Source organism: Gracilinanus agilis, chromosome 6 (assembly GCF_016433145.1).
Source record: "Gracilinanus agilis isolate LMUSP501 chromosome 6, AgileGrace, whole genome shotgun sequence".
NCBI lineage: Eukaryota > Metazoa > Chordata > Mammalia > Didelphimorphia > Didelphidae > Gracilinanus > Gracilinanus agilis.
This window is the reverse complement of record NC_058135.1, coordinates 297481821-297501871: the sequence shown is the minus strand read 5'-3', so window position 1 is coordinate 297501871 and position 20051 is coordinate 297481821. Positions and strand designations below refer to the sequence as shown.

General features: G+C 64.6%; 1 protein-coding gene across 1 annotated transcript in view; it reads right to left on the bottom strand.

Annotated features, from left to right (window-relative positions):
- The window catches only part of MUC5AC (mucin 5AC, oligomeric mucus/gel-forming), a 32869-nt gene extending 15163 nt beyond the window's left edge, over positions 1-17706 (bottom strand). Inside the window, exons 1-28 of the mRNA XM_044682086.1 lie at positions 17619-17706; positions 16906-17461; positions 16410-16552; positions 14696-14761; positions 14304-14366; positions 13710-13974; positions 13134-13248; positions 12436-12526; positions 11961-12061; positions 11593-11839; positions 11383-11508; positions 9934-10051; positions 9706-9844; positions 9242-9352; positions 8957-9026; positions 8730-8867; positions 8466-8630; positions 7229-7323; positions 6394-6520; positions 5835-6090; positions 5698-5750; positions 5167-5267; positions 3794-3945; positions 3159-3297; positions 2524-2637; positions 2087-2269; positions 810-1049; positions 341-497 (exon numbers count right to left, since the gene is read on the bottom strand). Of these exons, the coding sequence (XP_044538021.1) occupies positions 341-497; positions 810-1049; positions 2087-2269; positions 2524-2637; positions 3159-3297; positions 3794-3945; positions 5167-5267; positions 5698-5750; positions 5835-6090; positions 6394-6520; positions 7229-7323; positions 8466-8630; positions 8730-8867; positions 8957-9026; positions 9242-9352; positions 9706-9844; positions 9934-10051; positions 11383-11508; positions 11593-11839; positions 11961-12061; positions 12436-12526; positions 13134-13248; positions 13710-13974; positions 14304-14366; positions 14696-14761; positions 16410-16552; positions 16906-17461; positions 17619-17706 (4219 nt within the window). The remainder of the gene's footprint in view (positions 1-340; positions 498-809; positions 1050-2086; positions 2270-2523; positions 2638-3158; positions 3298-3793; positions 3946-5166; positions 5268-5697; positions 5751-5834; positions 6091-6393; positions 6521-7228; positions 7324-8465; positions 8631-8729; positions 8868-8956; positions 9027-9241; positions 9353-9705; positions 9845-9933; positions 10052-11382; positions 11509-11592; positions 11840-11960; positions 12062-12435; positions 12527-13133; positions 13249-13709; positions 13975-14303; positions 14367-14695; positions 14762-16409; positions 16553-16905; positions 17462-17618) is intronic.
- Positions 17707-20051: the final 2345 nt, after the last annotated feature.

The window sequence follows — 20051 nt, the reverse complement described above, 5'->3', positions numbered from 1 at the left end:
GTCCTTAAGGGGGAGCCGAAGCATGTGACTAGGCAACTGCGAAGGCGGTTTGGCATCAGACACGTCCCCTGACTTTGGGGGTCCTTCCTGAGCGGCCTGAGCCACCCCTGACGAACCCCAAAGGTGACACAGAGGGACGGCAATACAGAGAGCTTGGCGAGGGCGGCTCTTTCAGTGGCCGCTGAGTAGTTCCTTCTGTCAGATCCCCCCGGGGCAGCCCAACCCTGGCAGCACCTTCAGAGAGCCGCCCTCGCCCGGCCTCTGACATGGGCTTTGGGGAGAAGAGCTGCAGGCAAAGCCGGCCGGGGCCTCTCCCGCCACCCCGGCCTCGGAGACTCACGGCAGATACTGGGCGTCCTCCAGGAGACACAGACGTCGATCTCGTTGCAGGCCTGCGCATAGGCCGCCACGGCTGTGCAGAAGCACTCGCAGTCTCCGCCAGTGTCACAGGCGCACGCGTCGGACACGCAGGCCTCGTAGTATTTGGTGGGTTCGACCTGTGGACGGAAAAGTCACCATTTGCATTTCTGGCTCCCCAGCAGGACGCAGCTAACCCTCAAAGTCAGCGGAGCTTCCTCTCTTTCCTCCCATGACAACAGGAAGATTATGGGGGTGCGGGGGGGGACCCCAAGGCTGGCTCAGAGTCTTTAGCTGAGAGAGATGCCACCGTCCCCCAAGAGAAGAGCCTGAAGTTCTCTGGGATGCTCATGGGAGCAGCCGGGGCAGAGAAGAGACAGGAAGCCCCATCCCCTGGACAGGAACATTCACGGGAGGAAACTGCTGCCGCCCTCGCCACGGCTCTGCCTTACATGAGGATGGCAGGCGGCAAAGACGTCGCTGTTGATGAGGCTGCACTGCTTCTGGGCCCAGGCCTTGCGGTAAGGGTTGGCGGTGCAGGGGTCCCTGGGGGAGACGGCGTCCGGGCAGGACGGGGAGATCTTCCAGCTGTTGCCAAACTCTTGCACGTCGCCCACCACCGAGAGGCTCCTGGTGGTGAAGTCGTTGACGCTGTTGCCGTCGTAGTTCCCGCAGAGCCCACAGACCTTCCCCTACCCGGAGAAAGGATGAGGTCAGGGAGGTGGAAGAATGTGCCCCGGATCTGCCCAGGCACTGAAGCTGCCCTTGCTGCCACAGGATCCCCCTTCCTGTTGCCTCACTTCCTGCCCAGCCCCTGGAGCTAGGCTTGGTACTACTGACTTGGTCCAACTTCTCTCTCTGTCTCTCTCTCTGTCTCTGTCTCTGTCTCTCTCATTCTCTGTCTCTGTCTCTGTCTCTCTCTCTGTCTCTATCAATCTCTGTCTCTGTTTTTCTCTCTCATTCTCTGTCTCTCTCTGTCTCTCTCTCTGTCTCTCTGTCTCTGTCTCTCTCTCTGTCTCTGTCTCTCTCATTCTCTGTCTCTATCTCTGTCTCTGTTTTTCTCTCTCATTCTCTGTCTCTCTCTCTCTCTGTCTCTCTCTCTCTCTCATTCTCTGTCTCTATCTCTGTCTCTCTGTTTCTCTGTCTGTCTCTGTCTCTGTCTCTGTCTCTGTCTCTGTCTCTCTCTCTCTCTCTCTCTCTGTTTCTCTCCTCTGACTCTGTCTCCGTCTCTGTCTCTGTCTCTCTGCTCGGAGGGCCTGATCTCCCCAAACGAAATCCATCGGCCCCAGAGGATGTGGGACGGAGGAGGCATTCCTCTCATTCTCCCTCTCCTAAGGAGGGAAAAGTTCATTTATACTGCACATTATAATGGGGAATTGTGTCTGACCTGGGCACTCCTGTGCTGGGCACTCCTACTGGCAAGCTTCTGCACCCCGCCCTGCCCAAACGCCCTTTGTCCCCCCACCGTCTGCCTGGCATGGTGCCCCTCAGCTGCACAGTGAGCTCCCTACTCTTCTCATCAGTACAAGTGTCTGGCAGAGAGGCGCCCGGTGTCCATGGTCCTGAACTTGGCCTCTAGCCGAGGACAGCAAACACACACACACACACACACACACACACACACACACACACACACACACGGTGCACACGCACAGGCATTTGCTCTCCCAGCCGGCCCTCTCCAGGCGGCCGCCATCCCCTGGGCCGCTCTGGCTCCGCAGCGCGGTACCTTGAAGTCTGGGCTCAGTTGGACAAAGATGCTGGTCTTCTTGTCCCACAGCAGCACCAGCCCGATGTTGGTGTCCACGATCAGGTAGATGCCCATCTGGCGGATGCTGTAGGGCGGCTCCTCCTTGGCATCTGCCTTCTCCACCACCTCCACCTTCCCTTCACTGAGTTTCAGCTCGTAGCTCTGGATGAAGAAAGCCCAAGGCTGATCAGCGCCTGAGGGCATGGGCAGCCCCTGGAGGTGGCCTCCTGGGAGGGCAGGGCCTGGGCCACCAGCTGTTGGCCTCCCAGGGGTCCTGCGCTCACCTTTCCTTGTTGCTTCATCGAGGAGTCATGCCTAGTGAAGGCTGGGCCCAAACCCTTCTCCCTCCCTGCCCCCAGCCCCTGCCTCCAGCCCCTGCCTAGACCCTCCTTGGGCAGCTTCTTCCTCAAGCTCACCCCCAGGAAGATCTTGATGGCCTTGGAGCAGGTGGTGCCTGTGGTCCCGCAGGGGATGTTCTCGGTGATGACTCGGAACGTGCCCTGGGCACTGCTGTTCTTCCCGCAGTGGTCCTGCCAAGGGAAGGGCTCCATCAGTGGAGGGCCTCCAGGGGCGAGGCCAGGCTCCTCCTAGCCCAGGACGTCCGGTGGCAAGGGTGCTGGTCAGGAGTCTTGAGCCCTGGGCTCTCCTGCCAGTTCTCCCGCCCAAGCCCTCCCTGGCTGTGCAGTAGTCTGAGGCCCCGGCAGATGAAGGCTCTCCTTCCCTTCGAATCCACCCTCAAAGCCCACACAACAGGCTGGGAGCTCCTGCCGTGCGCTTGCTCCCTGGACCTCGGACACGGGCCGTGGCCCCTCTCCCTTCGAAAACGGCCCCCGACTGGCTCCCTCACCTCACTGGTGACGGGCCTCTGGCTGTCGGCTGGACCATCCGGACCCTGCCCAGTCCAGATCGCGAGCCCGGGACATGCCCACCCCCAGCCCCATTAGGAGGAGTGTCCAGTGGGGTGGGGGCAGGGGGGTCTCCGGATGCCCTGAGAGAGGGCAGAAGGAAAGGAGGCAGGGAGGGAGATGTGACCAGTGTGGCCCCCCCTCACCTGGACCAGAGTGTACTCGCAGTCCCCATTGAAACTATAGCGCTGGCCATCAAAGGTGATGTAGTGCCCGTCGCCGTACACAGCACACGTGGCCAGGCAGGACTCGTCGGTACAGTGCCACATTCGATTCTTGCAGGTGCTGAGGGGAGAAGACAATCAAGGGGGTCAGGGATGCCCTTCAGGCCCACGTGGACCAGGTAGGGAGTGGGAAGAACAGGGAGCAGCAGGAGGACACCTCAGGTGGAGGAGGGAGGCCAAAGGGATACTGCAAACACGGGCCAGGGCCTCGCGTATCCTGGGCTGCTCCCTGCTGCAGCTGGCTCCTTCCTCGGGGAGGGGCCGTGCAGCTGGCACAAAGGCCCAGATCATGCCACTGCTCCCTGTGCCCATAACCGCCCCTGCCCTTCTTGCCCCCTCTGGTGGTTGGCAGGAAAATCCTTTAGGGGCCTGCAAAGTGCCCAAGATTCCTGGGAGTGAGGAGTTTGGAGATCTGCCTCCACCTCTCCTCCAGGGAGAGCCGGCCCCGAGATGTTCTCTGGGATGCCCTGACCCAGGGAAGAAAGCCCCCCCTTGCCCAGCTGCCTTGCCACGGGGAGGTGGAGGCCAAGCCCCCCTGGGACCTGGGGGGCACCTACCAGGTGTTGCACTCCACCTGGATGGTCTCACCAGCCTTGTAGCTGGCCTCGTTGTGGACACACGGGCAGTTCTCCTTTGGGATGCAGCCTCCTTCCCCGTCTGACACCAGCCCGTCCGGGCACATGCAGCCAGAGACACACTGCGTGCTATACTGTGGCGGCCAAGAGAAAAGCACGTCAAGAGCCTGCCTGAGACAACTGCTGGGGAAGTGGGCAAACCGGCAGGCAGGCGGACAGGCAGACGGATAGACAAGCAGGGAGACAGACAGGCAGACAAGCAGGCAGACAGGCAGACAGACAGACAAGCAGGCAGACAGGCAGACAGACAGGCAGGCGGATAGACAAGCAGGGAGACAGACAGGCAGACAAGCAGGGAGACAGACAGACAGACAGGCAGACGGATAGACAGACAGACAGGAAGACAAGCAGGCAGACAGGCAGGCAGACAGACAGGCAGGCAGACAAGCAGACAAGCAGGGAGACAGACAGACAGGCAGGCAGACAGGCAGGCAGACAAGCAGACAAGCAGGGAGACAGGCAGACAGACAGACAGGCAGACAAGCAGGCAGACAGGCAGGCAGACAGGGAGACAGGCAGACAGACAGGGAGACAGGCAGACAGGCAGACAGACAGGCAGACAGGCAGACAGACAGGCAGGCAGAGAGGCAGGCAGGCAAATGGACAGACAGATAGACAGATAAGCAGGGAGACAGATAGACAGACAGACAGGCAGGCAGAGGCAGGCAGACAAATGGACAGACAGGCAGACCGACAAGCAGGGAGACAGACTGATACGGGCGGCCTGAGCAGCAGTCCTGTGGGAAAATCAACAGCCCAGACGGATGGCTGTGGGCAGTGTGAGCTGGACGTGGGCCCAAGAAGGCAGGAAAGGGCTCCGGGTTAACTTTAAGGAAAGACGAGTTGGTGGCGCCTGTGCCTGGGGAGTCACCGGGTCCCCCCTAAGTCCGGGCACGTCCCCTCCTGGGGTAGCCTTAAAGCCATCCCAAGGAAAGGGGAGCTTCTGGCACCTCTACCGTGAGAATGAAGGTGAGCTCGGACGTCAGGACAGCCTCCTGGGCAAGAGCACAGAGAGCCACACGGCCCACAATGCCTCAGGACGGGGAGCAGCCAGCAGCAGAGACGGGGAGCCAGGCCCCCCTCATCCATGGCATGGCCATGGCCAAGTGTGCCAGGAGAATGGGGTCGTCCCGAGTGTGTGCACCTGCACGTGCCCGTGTGCAATGGCCTAACGCCCTCTGCCTGGCCCCCAATCCTCCTCGCTCCCCCCTCCCCCGCGTAGGCATGCCCAGTGCCAGGGCCGCAGGGCGGGCGAGCTGGGGCTCCTCCCTGGCACAAGCGCAGCGGGCACTCACGCAGGCCATGTCCAGCGTGTGGCAGCTCTTCTGACACTCGGCTCCCGTGACTCCCGCCGGGGCCTCGCTGCAGTCAAAGTAGACCATGGGGGCGGCACAGACTGGAAGAGACGGCAGCGAGCCGTGAGCAGGGTGGGAGCCGCGGCCCCCTGCCCGGAGAGCGGCTGCAAGGAGCCTCCTCTGGGCCCGGAGCTCCCAGATCTTGGCTCAGCTCTCTCGTGGGCAGGAATGAGACGGACGCCCCGAGGCGGCCAGGCCACAGGGAGAAGGCAGGCTGCCCGCAGGGCTGAGGAGGTCGTCTTCGCCCCGCTACTTAGGACCAAGTGACCTTAAGCTAGTCCCTCCCCCTTCTGGGCCTCAGTTTCCCCCGCTGTAAAGTGCGGGGATGGCCTCGATGGCCTCCGTGGTCCCTCCCGGCTCAAGGTCGTCCTGGGCCCGGATTCGGGGACACGGTTAGGTGGGGGCTGGGCTCCGGGCTGGCAGAGGCCCGAAGGGGGGCAGAACCTGGCACCAAGCAGTAGAGGGGCTTACCCGGCTCGGGCACCCGGCCTCCGATGCAGTCCAGTCTGCCCTGGGTGCACGTGCTGGAAGAGAAGAAGCAGGCTCAGCCCCGCGGGCCTCGCCGGCGTCCGGGCTGCAGGGCGGCCACGGGCAGGGGCAGCGCTTACCACACGGCCCCGTTGTCGTGGATGGACTCTCCGTTGGGCACGACGGACCCGTGGTAGTAACACGGGCAGCTGGCGGCGGGCACGCACTTGCCCGCGGCGTCCATGTAGGTGCCCTCCTCGCAGGTGCAGCCGTCCACGGGGAAGAACTTGATGTTGCAGGTGACGTCGGGCTCGCTGAGCGAGCGGCAGGTGGGCTGGCACGTGCTGATGTTGTAGCGGTACGTCAGAGACTTGGGGCACGAGCTCATGGGCTTGGCTGCAGGGGGGAGGGAGCCCCGGGGGGCACTCAGCGTCCTCCCGGGCCTCCAAGGAGCCCGAGCCTGGCCCGGCCTCTGGCCTCCGCCTCCGCCTCTTCCTCACACTCTCTCTCCCAATTATGGAGTTTTCACTGGCGGTGCAGAGGCCCGAGTTCAAGTCCAGCCTCAGCCACCTATTAGCTATGTGGCAAGTCACTTCGCCTCCGTCTGCCTCGGTTTCCTTGATCGTGAAATGGGAATCCTAGCTACCCCTCCATGGCTAGACTGTGGCCTCCCCCCGGCATCCCTCCCTGCGCACTTACTGCAGACTCCGGACCTCCAGCCGCTCAGCAGCACTCCGCGGGCGGCGCAGGCCTGCACGTAGGCAGAGAGCGCCGCGCACAGACAGTCCTCGCTCTTCTCACAGTTGCACGTGTCGAACATGCAGTTCTGGGGAGCACAAAAGAGCCTCAGCGGCCCCAAGGCGGGCCCAGATGCCCCACCTGCGGCCCCCCTCAGAGGCCTGGACATCCCTCAGGCCGGAGTCTGTCCAGCCGGGCTCCCAGAGCCCCGAGGAAGCTCGGTGGGGAAGGGGAGGGGAGGCGCCAGTCCCTCTGGGCCCCGGAGGGTCTCTTCATTGTCCGATTTCATTCCAAACCAGCCTCCTGTCCAGGTCAGGGGCCACAGCCAGGGCTGGGTGGGGCCAGGCCTCAGGGGCAGGGATAGAGCCGTGGCACAAGGGTGAAGCCCCCTCTGCCCCCCCCCGGGACCAGGGTGGAGCCAGGCTGCAGAGAGCCGGGGGGCCAGGCTTGGAGCGAGGAGGGCAGGGCCACGGGGCTCCCCGAAAGCCCCTCCAATCGGCCGGGAACGCCAGCACGGGGGACCACGCCGAGGTGCCCACGGGGCCCTCCGGCCCTGTCCTGGCTCCCACTGAACACGAGGAGGACCTTGGCCGGGTGCCTCCACCTGGCTGGTGAGCAGTGAGTAATGCCAGTGATGCCCGCAGAGATGGGGCTGTGAGGAGCGAGGAGGGCGATGCCCAGGAGCTCCGCAAGTGGGGCTGGGATGGGCAGGAGGGTGCTGGCTCCATCCTTCCCTTTGACGCCCAGGCTAGGGTGGGTCGTTTGGCTTTGCCCAGCCGAGGCTGGCAGGAATTACCGAGTGGTACAGGGCTGGGTTGACCGCCGTGTGGCACAGGGCAAAGACTCCCTGTGGGTCAGTGAGCAGGCTGCACCAGTGCTGGGCATACTTCTCTGCAAACAAAAAGGACGGAGACCTTTAGGCCGGGGCCAGTAGCTCATGGGTGCCGCAGCCCCCAGGGGTCGGCCCCCTCGGAAGCCCCTCCTTTCCTCTGTCCCAGGATCTGGGAGTTGAAAAATATGCCGGAGCCCTCTTTTCCCTCCCTCTGTGCCCACTTCTGTGCCCACCTAAGAATCCCTCCACACTGGACTCCCCAACACGGGCTCAGGGAAGACCTCCAGGGAGGGGCAGCTCCCTAGGAAGCCCCTTCCTTGCTAGGGCAGCTCATTGGGACCCCCTCGAGCCTCAGTTGCCCCTCTGTGGCTCCCTTCCTTTGCTCCCGGCAGCACTCCTGGTTGTGTGGCTCCCAGAGGCCAAGCCAACGAGGCTAATCCCTGCCCATGAGTCAGCTTCTCTGCCCCGGCCCCCCAAGCGACCCTGGCCTCCCATGAAGCCGAGACCCTCCCCCACCCAGCCCCCCAGACGTCACCCAGCCCATCAGTTCTGGGGCCCCCAGAGCTGCCCGCAGACCCCCCAGGGGAGAGACCCGAATCCAGAGACTGGGCACGAAGATTCCTCTAAGATAGCCAGACTCGACATCAGAGGAAGAGGCAGCCCTTCGGCTTGGGCCTGGCCCAGGCAGAGGACAGAGGGCCTCCCCGTCCCGGGTCCCCGAAGCTCTGCCCCTCAGTGCCCAGCCCAGGGGCATCCCACGGCCCCGGGGGCACCTATCAAGCTTGGGGTCCGCCCGCTCCCAGATCTTCTTCAGGGACATTAAGCTTTTTAGCCCGAGAATGAGCCGGGCTGCTTCTCCCACTCCGATTGCTGCCCTTTCTGGGAATCTCCCTCCCCGCCTCGCGAGTCTGTCCTGCTTTTACCCACACGCGAAGTCCCAGGAGGGTCAGACGCCACAGGCCCGGCGGGTGGGAGCCTGCCGAACCTTCGGCCGCCCCTGGGGGGCCTCAGACAAGTCTCTCCCCCTCTTGCCCCGAAAGCCTCTCGTTCAGGGGAATAACCGGCCCCACCGGTGTGGGACTGGCGCCAGGCCTCGCCATGGCAGTGCTAGACTGACAGCCTGTCGGGGAGGGCCCTGCCTCTGCCCCGCACCGGCTGTGTCACCCTGGGTGAGTCACTTCCTCCCTGGCCGGCCACTCACCGTTCTCCACACTGAGCGCGCAGGGGTCCTCCAGGTGGTTCCTGACGTTGGGGCAGTCGGCCTGAGTCTTGAAGGTGTTGGCGAAGGCGGCGGCCGTGCCTTCCACCACCCCACTCATGCTCCTGAAGTCGTCCGCCTGGATGCTGTTGAAATTCCCGCAGAGACCTGGGGCAGCGGGAGGCGGGGCGTCAGGCCGCAGAGCTGCGGGGGTGGGGCTGGGGAGAGGAGTGGGGGCTGGGGCGGCCGGGGCAGCCGTGCACCTACCGCAGGTCAGCCCCCGAAGGGACGGCTCCAGCCTCACAAAGACTTGCATGGTGGGGATGAGCTGGATGGTCAGCTGGAGGCCCAGGTTGGTCTGAGCGATGATGAAGAAGGAGGAAGGCCTGAAGAGGGTGACGTTGCCTGGAGACACACAGAGAGGCTGCTTGGCTGGGGGAGCCCCTGGGGGGCAGCCACCCCCCGCCCCCACCCTCAGCCCCGGGCTCCCTCACCTGCTGAGACGGGCAGCTGCGTGTAGATCCAGTTCACAAACACCTCCCCAGTGGACTTGACCACAATCATCTGGCAGGGAAGGGAGCCGGGAGGGGGCGGGAGTGAGGCCGGGCGCCCAGGGGAGAGCCCTTCCCTCCCCGGGGCCCAGTGCTGGGCAGGGAGCGCGAGCCTCATCCGCGGGGGTGACCGCAGGAGGCCTCGGGAGGCCACGGGAATGGCTCTTCATGGGCCCCCCGAAGGAGGCTGGGCAGGAGCACCCCCCGCCCCGGCTCTGGCCCACTTACGGTGTGCCCACCCCCCACACTGAGAGTCACGCTCTTGAGGCACGTCTCGCTGTCGGTCAGTCCACACTTGCGGAGCTCTGCCAGGACGGTGAAGGCCTTGTCGTCGCAGGGCTGCAGAAGGGAAAGGCCCCCAGCCCGCCGTGAATCACGCGCCCCCCGCCCAGCGCTCAGCCCCCAGCCTGCTGGCAGCTGCTCCCCCCAAAGCAGCATCGTGGGCCGCTCTGACAGGCTGGCTGTCCCTCCATTTGAAAAAGGCTTAACTTTAAGACAGAAGGGCAAGGAGTAGGCAGAGTTAAGTGACTTATCCAGGGTCACACAGCTAGGAAGCATCCGAGACCAGGGTTGACCCCAGGACCTCCCGACTCCAAGCCTGGAGCTCTCTATCCACTGGGCCAGCCGGCTGCCCCTCCCAGAAGCCCAGGAAGTTCCAGCGGGCAGCCTCGAGACCACGTCTGAGCCCTCACCTTGGCCAGGACGTAGCTGCAGTCGCCGTGGACCGTGTAGTGCTTCTCGTCAAAGGTGGAGAAGTGGGCGCCGCCCGTCACGGAGCAGGTGCCCGGGCAGGGGAGGTCCTGGCAGCTCCACTTGCCGCCGGAGCACGTGCTACAGGGACGGCAGCGCGGGTTGGCCCGGCGCCGCGGGGCCTCCCGCGCCAGCTCCCGGCCGCCCTCCCGCGTCGCTCCCGCACTCACCAGTTGGTGCATTCGGTGGAGTAGAAGGTTCCGGGGGCGAACGGCTGCCCGTTGTACGTGCAGAAGCACTGCTCCACCGGCACGCAGCCCCGGCCCGCCACGTCGTCCAGCACCGTTCCTGAAAGAGCCGCGGGCGCTGCTGGGGAGGAAGCCGGCAGGGGCACCGCGCCCCGCCCCGCCCCTCGCCCCCGGGGAGCCCCTCGGACTGCGGCTCCCGGACTGCTGGGGAGCTGCTAACCCGCGGGCGAGCGCAACGACCTGGTGCGGCCCGAATCTATCCGTGGAGCTCTCGGCTAGCTGCGTGGCTGGCTGGCCATTTGTCTACTTAGCCGTGCGTCCATCTAGCGCACCCTCTGCTCTCTCTGTCTCTCTCTCTGTCTCTCTGTCTCTCTCTGTCTCTGTCTCTCTGTCTCTGTCTCTCTGTCTCTCTCTGTGTCTCTGCTCTCTGTCTCTCTCTGTCTCTCTCTTTGCTCTCCATCTCTCTGTCTCTCTCTGCTCTCTGTCTCTGCTCTGTCTCTCTTTCTCTCTCTCTGTCTCTCTGCTCTCTGTCTCTCTGTCTCTGTCTCTCTGTCTCTCTCTTTGCTCTCCATCTCTCCATCTCTCCATCTCTCTGTCTCTCTGCTCTCTGTCTCTCTCTCTGTCTCTCTGTCTCTCTCTGTCTCTGTCTCTCTGTCTCTGTCTCTCTGTCTCTCTCTGTGTCTCTGCTCTCTGTCTCTCTCTGTCTCTCTCTTTGCTCTCCATCTCTCTGTCTCTCTCTGCTCTCTGTCTCTCTGCTCTCTGTCTCTGCTCTGTCTCTCTTTCTCTCTCTCTGTCTCTCTGTCTCTCTGCTCTCTGTCTCTCTGTCTCTGTCTCTGTCTCTCTCTCTCTGTGTCTCTGCTCTCTGTCTCTGTCTCTCTGTCTCTGTCTCTCTGTCTCTCTCTGTGTCTCTCTTTGCTCTCCATCTCTCTGTCTCTCTGTCTCTCTGCTCTCTGTCTCTCTGCTCTCTGTCTCTCTCTCTGTCTCTCTGTCTCTCTCTGTCTCTGTCTCTGCTCTCTGTCTCTCTCTGTGTCTCTCTTTGCTCTCCGTCTCTCTGTCTCTGCTGTCTCTCATTTGGTGAGTCAGACACGGGAGGCAATTGCCCAGCCCAGAATGGCACCAGCAGAGTTGGGGCGGCCCCTGAGGAGCCGGTGGGCTCCCGCCTCGGAGGGCTCCAGGCAGAGGCTGGGTGAGCACCTCTCAGGCCCCCGGCAGAGGGGCCTCTTGGCTGGGGACAGGTTGGCCCGGAGCTCCCTTCGAGCCGCACGGCCCTGGCACGGCCCTGGCACAGCCCTGGCACGGCCCTGGGCCCACTAAGAGCCCTTGCCGTGCCCCTGCCCAGCAGCCCCAGGCAGGCCGGTTTGGGCGTGGCCAGCGAGGTCCTCAGGACGGTCTATGGGGGGGGGATGGAGGGGGGCAGCGAGGGGGCCTCACCCAGGGGGCAGAAGCAGCCGTCCGTGCAGTGGTCCTCGCACAGCAGTGACTGGTCGGGGTTGGAGCAGGTGTCCTTGCAGGGGGAGCCGCACTCCCGGTACTGCATGTTCCAGGGGCAGCTCTTGTCTGGAAGGAGGCAGAAGGGTCTGTCAGCGGGCGGCTGCCCTGCTGCGGGCCGGGGGGCTTCGGGGCTGGGGATGGGCTACTCACGGCACAGGTCGGGGGCCCTCCAGTTGGCGGGCAGCCCTCCGGCGTGGGCGCACTGGCGGGAGTACTCGGCGAAGGTGCTGCAGATGCAGGAGGTGTAGTGGGCTTCCTCGCAGAGGCACACGTCCTGCCGGCAGGCCTCCACGTAGCTGCTGACGTCCACCAGAGCGTGGCAGGCGGCGAAGGGGGCGCTGTTGAGGATGGCCCCACAGAAATCCTGGGGAAACGGGAAGCACACCCTGCTGCGCGCCTGCCTGCCGCCTCATCCTCCCTCCCTGGAGGTCCCGAGGGCGCCCCGGGGCACACGAGAGGGCACTGCCATGCCCGGGGTGAGGACGTGAGGCTGTGCCACTGGCACTTACAAAGGGGACTGTGCAGTTGTGGGGGGCTCTCGGGACGGGGTCCTGGCACTGCTCCATGGGCCCATCCATCTTCTGCAGGTTCCCGAACTGGACTGCTGTCAGTCTGACATCTGGGCGAAGCAAGCAGAGCCCAGCCTCAGCGTCCACAGCGGGCATTCCCGGGCCGCCCACGGAGCAACGCCGGGATGTTGGCCATCTGGCCATTCCCCGAGCCCAAACGGCCCCCTCTGGGGACGTTCCCCAGGCCACGCTCGGCGCCCGCCACATTCACCGCGAGTCCTCTCCACCCATTTCTCAGGCTCTCACGCACGCACACACACGGTTAGGGGTCCGCTTGGCGCGGTCTTGCTCTCCTGCTTTTGGGGGGCAGGGAGGGGCAAGAGAACGCCTGGGAAGTCCTCCTCCTTCCCAGCCCCCCCCACGGCCCCCAGAACCGAAGCCTTAGGGTCCTGCAGGCTTCCTCCCTCCCTCCCTCCTCCCTTACCATTGGAGAAGAACTCGTTGTAGGTGGGGATGCCGTTGAAGTCTCCACAGAGGCCGCAGGTCTGGTTGGCATACTTGGCATCTAGTTCCAGCTAAAACAAAGGGAGAAGGCTGAGGGCCTGGACCGACCTGCCTTGGCCCTGCCTCACTGAGGTGCGAGCCACCATTGGGAGAGAGATGTGGACAGGAAAATGCGAGGAGGCGAGCCCAAGGTGCCAGGGATGAGCCAAGCTGGGCCGCCTTTTGGAGGAGAAACAAAAAGGGGCTGAAGGACTGGCATGAAAGTAAAAGTGAGGGCCAGCTTCCAGGCTGGAGCCTTCCAGTGTGAGTGGGCACCTCAGCAGCCTTCACATCACTTCCCTGAGGGGCTAGCTCTGGTCCTGGGCACAGACTGGCACCTTCTCAGAGGCAGCAGGGACCCAAGTTCTCCAGCCTAGATCTAAAGCTCTTGGATCCTGGTTCTGTCTGGTTCTGGGGCCGGGCAGAACAAGGCTAACTGGTCAGTCTGGCTTCCAGCCCAGGAAGGCGGCTCTCTGGGCCCCCAGCCTTCCTGTTCCACGCTGGCCTCCGAGGGGGCCATCTCCAGACCCTCCCCCAGCTCCCAGCTGTCCTCCCTTCCCTGCGTGCTCTCCTGGGAGGCCTCCTGCCCATTTCTGGTAAGAGCCCCCCTGGCATGGCTAGGCGGGAACGTGCCCTTACCAGGAGCCCGTCATCTTGGTTCCACATGAACACTAGGCCCAGCTTGGCCACCACCTTCACGTAGATGCCGTTCTTCTCCACCAGGATGCCCGCTTGGCTGAAGGGCAGCTGAACCCTGTGGAGAAGGCTCAGATCTTCAGCCACTGCGGGTGGGGGAGGTGAGGGCTTGGACTCTCTTGGGGGCCCCTCTGGCCTATGCCAGCTAGAGCCTGGCAGAGGCAAGGTGGCCCTGCTGAACACAGGCCCAGGGGCAGGACGGGCAAGGGGCAGAGGAGTTCACATTTATGGGAGGGACATTCACGCTGGGCTGGAGCCCCGGGAGGGCAGGACATCTCTTTGCTTGTGTCTGCCAGGCCTGAGAGCGGAACCAGGCCTCTACGAGCTTCTCGCCCAGCCTTGGTACCTCAGGGGAGGAAGCCAAGGCCCGGACAGGAGCGAGAGCGGGGCCAGAGCGAGCCTTCAAAGAGCCCAGTCAGGGTCCGGACCTGGCTGTGACTTCGGAGGGCCTCCCAGGCTGGGGAGCTCTTTCCTCGGACCCCGCCTGGAGGCCCGGCCCTCCCCAGGGCGGACACTCACGGGCGGCCGTTGACCAGGATGGCGTCCTGGTTCATCTCCAGCACGGTGCCATCGAGCTTCAGGGTGATCCGGCTCACGGCCGTGGTGGCGTGGGGCCCCGGCGAGCGCCGGATCTGGATGTTGAAGTCCTCGTAAGGCGACTTGCAGTGGGAGGAGAAGACGTAGTTGCAGAGGCCGGGGAAGTAGAAGACGTCCCCGTCGAAGGTCTTGTAGTGGAAGTCTCCCCACGTGCTGCACACCCGGCCGTTGTGGGATGGGCTGAGAGCTGCGGGGTGCGTGCCAGCCGTGAGGCGCCGGGGCCGCCCCAGGGAGCAGCTGCCCCTCCCGTCCTCTGACCCAGCCCCCCAGGGAAGGGCCCTTGGAGGCCTCATCGGACCGAGTGGCAGCAGGGCCTTGGCCAAGGTGGCGGAGCTGGAAGCCGGGCCCTCTCCTCCTCCTGCCGGGCCTCCCTTAGCTCCTTGCTGCCCCCGGGCTTGGAGGGGACGTCTTTAGCCCTCCACTCCCAGCCCCCGCGGCCAGCAGGCCCTGCTAGGGGACAGCCCAGTCCTGTCCCGAGCCGCGCCTCGGCCATCCTCCTGAGAGGCCCGCACTTACTCTTGACGGTGGAGATGGCGGTCATCGGAGGGAGGGTGCCTTGGAGCAGGTTGTCTGGGGAAGCTGGGGAGAGGGAGGGGCCCCGCCGTGAGCAGGTGTGCGCGTACACACGGCTACAACACGCATGTGCTACAGGCGTCGGTCCTGCCGACAGCCTCGGCTCATTCCCCACACGGGTTGGCCCACGTGCAGCTGGCCCGTCGGAGGCAGCTCGGAGGGGCTTGGCTTGGGCCTCGTTGGCCCCGTTCTTGGGCAGCTGTGGCTCTCCTCTCCCTCCCTCGGCCTCCCTCCATCCCTCCCCTTCTGGGCTACAGCCAGGCAGCGCCCAGTGGAGAGAGCCAGCTTCTCCGTCAGAGCCGCCCCCACAGCCCGCAGAGGTCCCCGTCACTCACCGCCCGGCTCCTGCAGAGAGGCTTGGTAGTCATACATGACGTCCGACACGTCATACTGAGCTTGCCCTGGAACCCAAGGAGACGGGGGACCATCCCTTAGCGGGGTCCCGGCAGGGGAGAGGAGCCTTAGAGACCGCGCGGGCCGATTCCCTCCTCCCACAGAGGGGAAACTGAGGCCCAGGGGTTAGGCTGCTTGGCCAAGGGGGCAGGTGGCGCAAGCAGCGGAACTGACAGATCAGACTCTGGTCTCCCCCATGAGCTCCGAGCCTCCTTCCCGGGACCCTCGGCCTCCCTCGAGCTCCGCCTGCCCACACCTTACTGGATTGGCTCCAGACAGAGAGGCCAAGGCCAGGGCGCCCACTGGAAATGTGCAGTGGGGGGGGGCAAGAAAAGCCAGAACCCCCCCCCCCACTGGAGCAGAGGCTGCTCTGGGGAAGTCTGGCCTGTGCAGAAGGTGCGATCCATAAAGAACAGAAAAAAGAGGAAAACAGAGGAAAAACTATTTTAGAGGATCCCTGCCCAACAGACTTGTAAAAATGGCAGCGTGGGCACGGGTGGCCTGGGGTCCTGGCCCCCTTGGGCCTCCGTGATGGGCCTGCGGTGGGGTAGATCCCCGCTCGGCCACCAAAGTCCCGCCTGCCCTTGGAGAGCCTTCCCTCCCCGTGTTCTACGTTCCAGGGTCCCTCCCAGCCTTCGAATTCCATGTTCTACGTTCTAAGGTCCCTCCTAGCCTTGGTCTTCTATGTTCTAAGGTCCCTCCCAGCCTTCTTATTCTATGTTTTACATTCTAGAGTCTCTCCCAGCCTTCGAATTCCATGTTCTACATGCTAAAGTCTCTCCTAGCCTTGGTATTCCATGTTCTACGTTCTAAGGTCCCTCCTAGCCTTCATATTCATGTTCTATGTTCCAAGGTCCCTCCCAGCCTTCGTATTCCATGTTCTACATGCTAAGGTTCCTCCTAGCCTTGGTCTTCTACGTTCTACATTCTAGACTCTCTCCGAGCCCTGAAATGCCATGTTCTACGTTCTAAGGTCCTTTTCAGCTCTGGCATTCCATGTTCTATGGGCTGTGAGGCCACTAATGGAGGCCCTAATGGAGAGGGGAAGGAAAGACAAAGGTTGGAGGCTGGAGCCTGAAGCCTAGAACCTGGGCTGTACCACCACGGAAAAGAGGAGCAGAAGCCTTCTTGGCGCCTCTTAACAGAGTCTCTGCTGACCTCAGTTTCCATAAATCGAGGGCAGGACCCTTGGCCCAAGGGTCCTCTGAGGACTAATGACCAGGAGTCACTGGGCGGGGGGGCCTGTTCTCCTCTGCCGGGAAGGGCCAGCAGGAGTGTCTCGCACCCATCTCCTGGTGAATGCTGCCGCTGCCCTCCCTCTCCAGGCATCATGTCCTTGGGGGGGGGGCTCTTCTGGTCCCCACTTTATGGATGAGGAAACGGAGGCTGAGAGGGGAGACGAGACCCGCGGGCCATCGCCCTGCTCTGGGTCCCCCGCTGCCCCCCATCCTCTGCTGGCCCCCTCCCAGGGTGCTCGGGGTACGAGCCAGCATGGCCAGCCCTGGAGTCAGGAGAGATCTTGGCTCCAAACCCTCCCTGGCATTTCCCGCCTGCGACCCTGGGCAAGTCTCTTCAGCTTGGAACCTCCGTTTCCTCCTTGTGCTTTGGGGCTCGGAGTCCCCGGAGCCCCTGCCTGCCCCCCACCCCCCGAGGCACCTCCGCCATCCCCGTTTCCCTGACGCAGGCTACGGACGTGGCCGCAGCGGGCCGGACACCCGGGCCGGTCCTCACCATCCAGAGCGGTGTCTGGGGTTCTCAGGAGACGGAGGAGCCTTCGAGGGGCCTCCCCCCCCTCTGACCTGGGGCCGACCATGCAGGGGGCCTCTGAGGGCCGCGGCTCTGCCACCACCCTGCCTCTGGCTCAGCGCCGCCTCCTCACTCGCACTCCCAGCTCCAGGTGCTTTGAGATCTCAGCTCTTTCCACGACAGCCCCCCCCCCCAACACATCCACTCGGCCGGCCCTGGGTTCAGAGGCTTCACAAGGAAGCCCAGCCCCAGGCCAAGGGACTTGTCCAGGGTCTCACGGGGAGGCCATGCTGGAACTGGGACTAGCCGGCCACCCGCCCTGGCTCTAGTTCCATGAAGGGACGCCGAGGCCCAGAGCAGAGGCAGCGGGGGAGGGCTGCCCAGTGGTGTGCCCCGGGCCCCCCGCAGGAGCAGGGGCCGCCCCTTGGGTCTCATTGGAGAGGCTTCTCCGGAGCCCTGCGCTGCTGCTCGGCAGCGGGGAGCTGTGACCGATTGGACCCCTGGGCGGGCCTGGGAGAGCAGGGACCCCAGGGGCCACGAGGGCTGGCCTCGAGCGAGCCCCCAAAGGTCGGCCCAGTGGAGCACCCAGCCACGAGGACGGGGTCCAAAGGGGACCCTGGCGGGGGCAGGAGAAGCGCCCCGAGGGCTGACTGTGGATCCAGCCTCAAAGAGCCCTCCTGGAGCAGGGAACGGGGCGCCTCGTGCCCTGGGGCTCGCGTTCACGGGTCTGCGGGCCCAAGGAGGGCAGTGGGAGGGAGGCAGGCGACCCCCCCGGAGGCCCAGGCCCTGCTCGCTCCGACGGTCTGAGGGCTGGGGGTGGGCTCGGCGGCCACTTCTCAGGGCCACGGAAATCCGGCTCCCCCTTCCCCGGGATCCCCCGTCCAGAGATGGAGCCCGGCCGGCCAGCCGGGCTTCCCAGCCCCCTCCTGTCCGGTCTGCAGCCCCTGGAGGCTGCTCGTGGTCTTGGGGTCACGGCGGTGCCCCCGAGGGTGCCCTGAAGGCCCTCCAGGGTGGCCACTCTGACCCGGGCGGACGAGGGGGCGAGGGGTGCGGGTCACCCGCTGCAGGAGGCCGCCAGGGTGGCCGGCCAGGAGATGCCCCGGGCGGGGAGAGCCCTACCTGGCTGCTGCTGCTGCTGCTGCATGGAGGAGGAGATGGCCAGGAGGAGGGCCCAGAGGGGCAGGGCCTGCCGCCTGCCGGCTCCCATGGTGGCTGAGCTCCAGCGGAGAGAAGGCCTGGCCTCTGCCAAGACTGCCCGCCAGGAAGAGCCTTATGTAGGCCCGGAGCTGGCTCGGGCCCCAGGCCAGCTCACGTGGCCGGAGGGTGAGGCGAGGGTGGGGCCTGCTGCTCGGCCCCTCGATCCGGCAAACGGGACGGGGGGGGGGGTGTTTGCACACTGGGAGGAGGGGCCCCCCATTCCCCTTCCCGCTCCCCCCACGGGGCGTCCTGGGGAGCATCTCTCACCCCAGACGGTCTCCCAGCAGCCTGACCTCGCCGTGCCGGAGGCCCCAGATGCTCCCTTCATTCTGGCTGCCAACGAGAGGCGGCCAGCCCCGGGGGGGAGCCCTGCGGGCTTCGGGGCCCCGGCCCCCAGGAAGGCCGACTGCCGGGCAGGGTTTGAGCCCGCCGGCTGCCCCAGGCCCCAAGCGGCTCCCTGCCCCGAGTCCTGGCCCCGGTCCTTGAGTCAGAGCGTCGTGCAGGACTGGGCGCCGTGCAGAGGTGAGCGCCGTGACTGGAAGCAAAGGGCTGGCAGCCGGCCGAGGTGGCTTTCCTGGGCAGCCAGGACCCACCCCGGCCAGCATCCTGGCCAGGGCCGCCTCCTGCTCGGCCTTGGGGCGGCCCGGGGCCTCTGCCCGGCTCCCAGACGGCACTCTCCTAGCGGCCAGGCAGACCTGCGTGGGGGCCACCCCAGACAGCCGGCATACGGCCAGGCCTCGCACTCAGAGCCGGAGGGCCAAGGCAGCAAAGGCGCCCGCCCCAAGAGTCCCCCCGGGGCCCCTCACACACAGAAGTGAAGCCCGACCTGGCAGCTTCCTGACTCAGGCCAACAGGGCCAGCCGGACACAGTGGGCCCCAGAGACCAGCCTCCTTTTACAGAGGAGGACACTGAGGCACAGAGAGGGGCAGGACTCCCAGCTTCCATCCAGGCCATGTTGGAACCTGGGAATCAGAGCTGGGATACATGTGATCTCACCCTTTGGGTCTTTAAACCCCTTCCCAAGTACAGAATGTCCCCCCCCCAGAGCGCTTCTGGAGAAGAGGATCTGGGGGCTGAAGTGGACCACAAGCTCAAGTGAAGTCAGGGTGGGATAGGACCGCCAAGGTCTCCAATGGAGTCCCAGGTGGCATCGATAGACATAACATCAAGCAGGGAGGAAGTGTCCTGGCCAGACCCCCTCTGGAGGCCCAGGCTTGGCTCTGGGCATCGAAGCCCAGAAGAGCCCAGAAGAGGGTAGACAGGCAGGATAGGAGGAGGCCCGGACAACAGGCCAGAGCAGGGGCCTTGGGGAATGAGATGTGAGAGCTGGGGAGTCTGTGGATGGCGGAAGGGATGATCCTGGCTCCTCTTGGACCCAGGAATGATGAGGGAGGGGGCACAATCCCACCTCAGTGGGGTGTTGGGACCTCCCAACGAGAGCTGTCTCAGGGTGGCAGTGACTGGCTGCCTTGGGAGGTGGTGAGCTCCCCGTCACTGGAGGAGCCTTTGCGAAGGATGCCTTTGAGGCCTCCTACGTCCCCTCCTGCCAGAGCTGCTGGGCTCTTGGGCAGTGGGACTGGGCCAAGGACACTGGGATCGTCTGGGCCAGGGCTGGCCTGCAGCCGTGGCGATCTTCTCGTGCTCCTCTGCGTTTCTCATGGGCGGGACCTCTGGGGGAGACGAGGTTCCCTTTAGTCTCCAGTAACTAGGGCAGAGGACCCCCTCTGGGGTCCCGGGGGAGGTGCAGGAGACAGAGGGATGGGCATCTCCCCCAAGCCGGGGAAAGGCAGAGCTCCGCAGCAGAGGGAACCCGAAAGAGCCTGCCACGCGGCTCGGCTTCAGCTTGAGGCTCGAGACCCCCAAAGCCTCTCGGCCCGTGCCCGCACTCAGAGCTTCAGGGTTACCCACCGGGACTTCCTGGCAGGGGCGCAGCCCAGGCCCGAGGAATCTGCCAAGTGTCCCTGGGCTTGGGCCGCTGCCTGCTGGCCGGACAGCCTGGGTATCAGGGCCCGGCCCCTGGGTCATTATCGGGCCCCGTGGGGCCTGGGCTGAACAGGAGCAGATACAGTCCTGGAGAGTTGGGGCAACACTGATAGTCTCCAGGCAACTCTCCCCGCCTTACACGAGACAGATGCCCGCTGGGCAGACGCCTGCTCCGGAAGCTCGGCTCCTCGGTGGGCAGCGGGCTCTGTCCCGGGCCCCCGCCGGCCCTCAGACAGCAAAGAGGCTGGACGCTCTCAGCCCCGCGTTCCAAGATGGGAATGTAGGTCTAGAGCGGCTGACCGTGCGAGGGAGGGCCTGGGAGGCTCGGAGAGCGGCCGAGGCCAGCCTGGCTGGAGGCACGAGCGGAATCT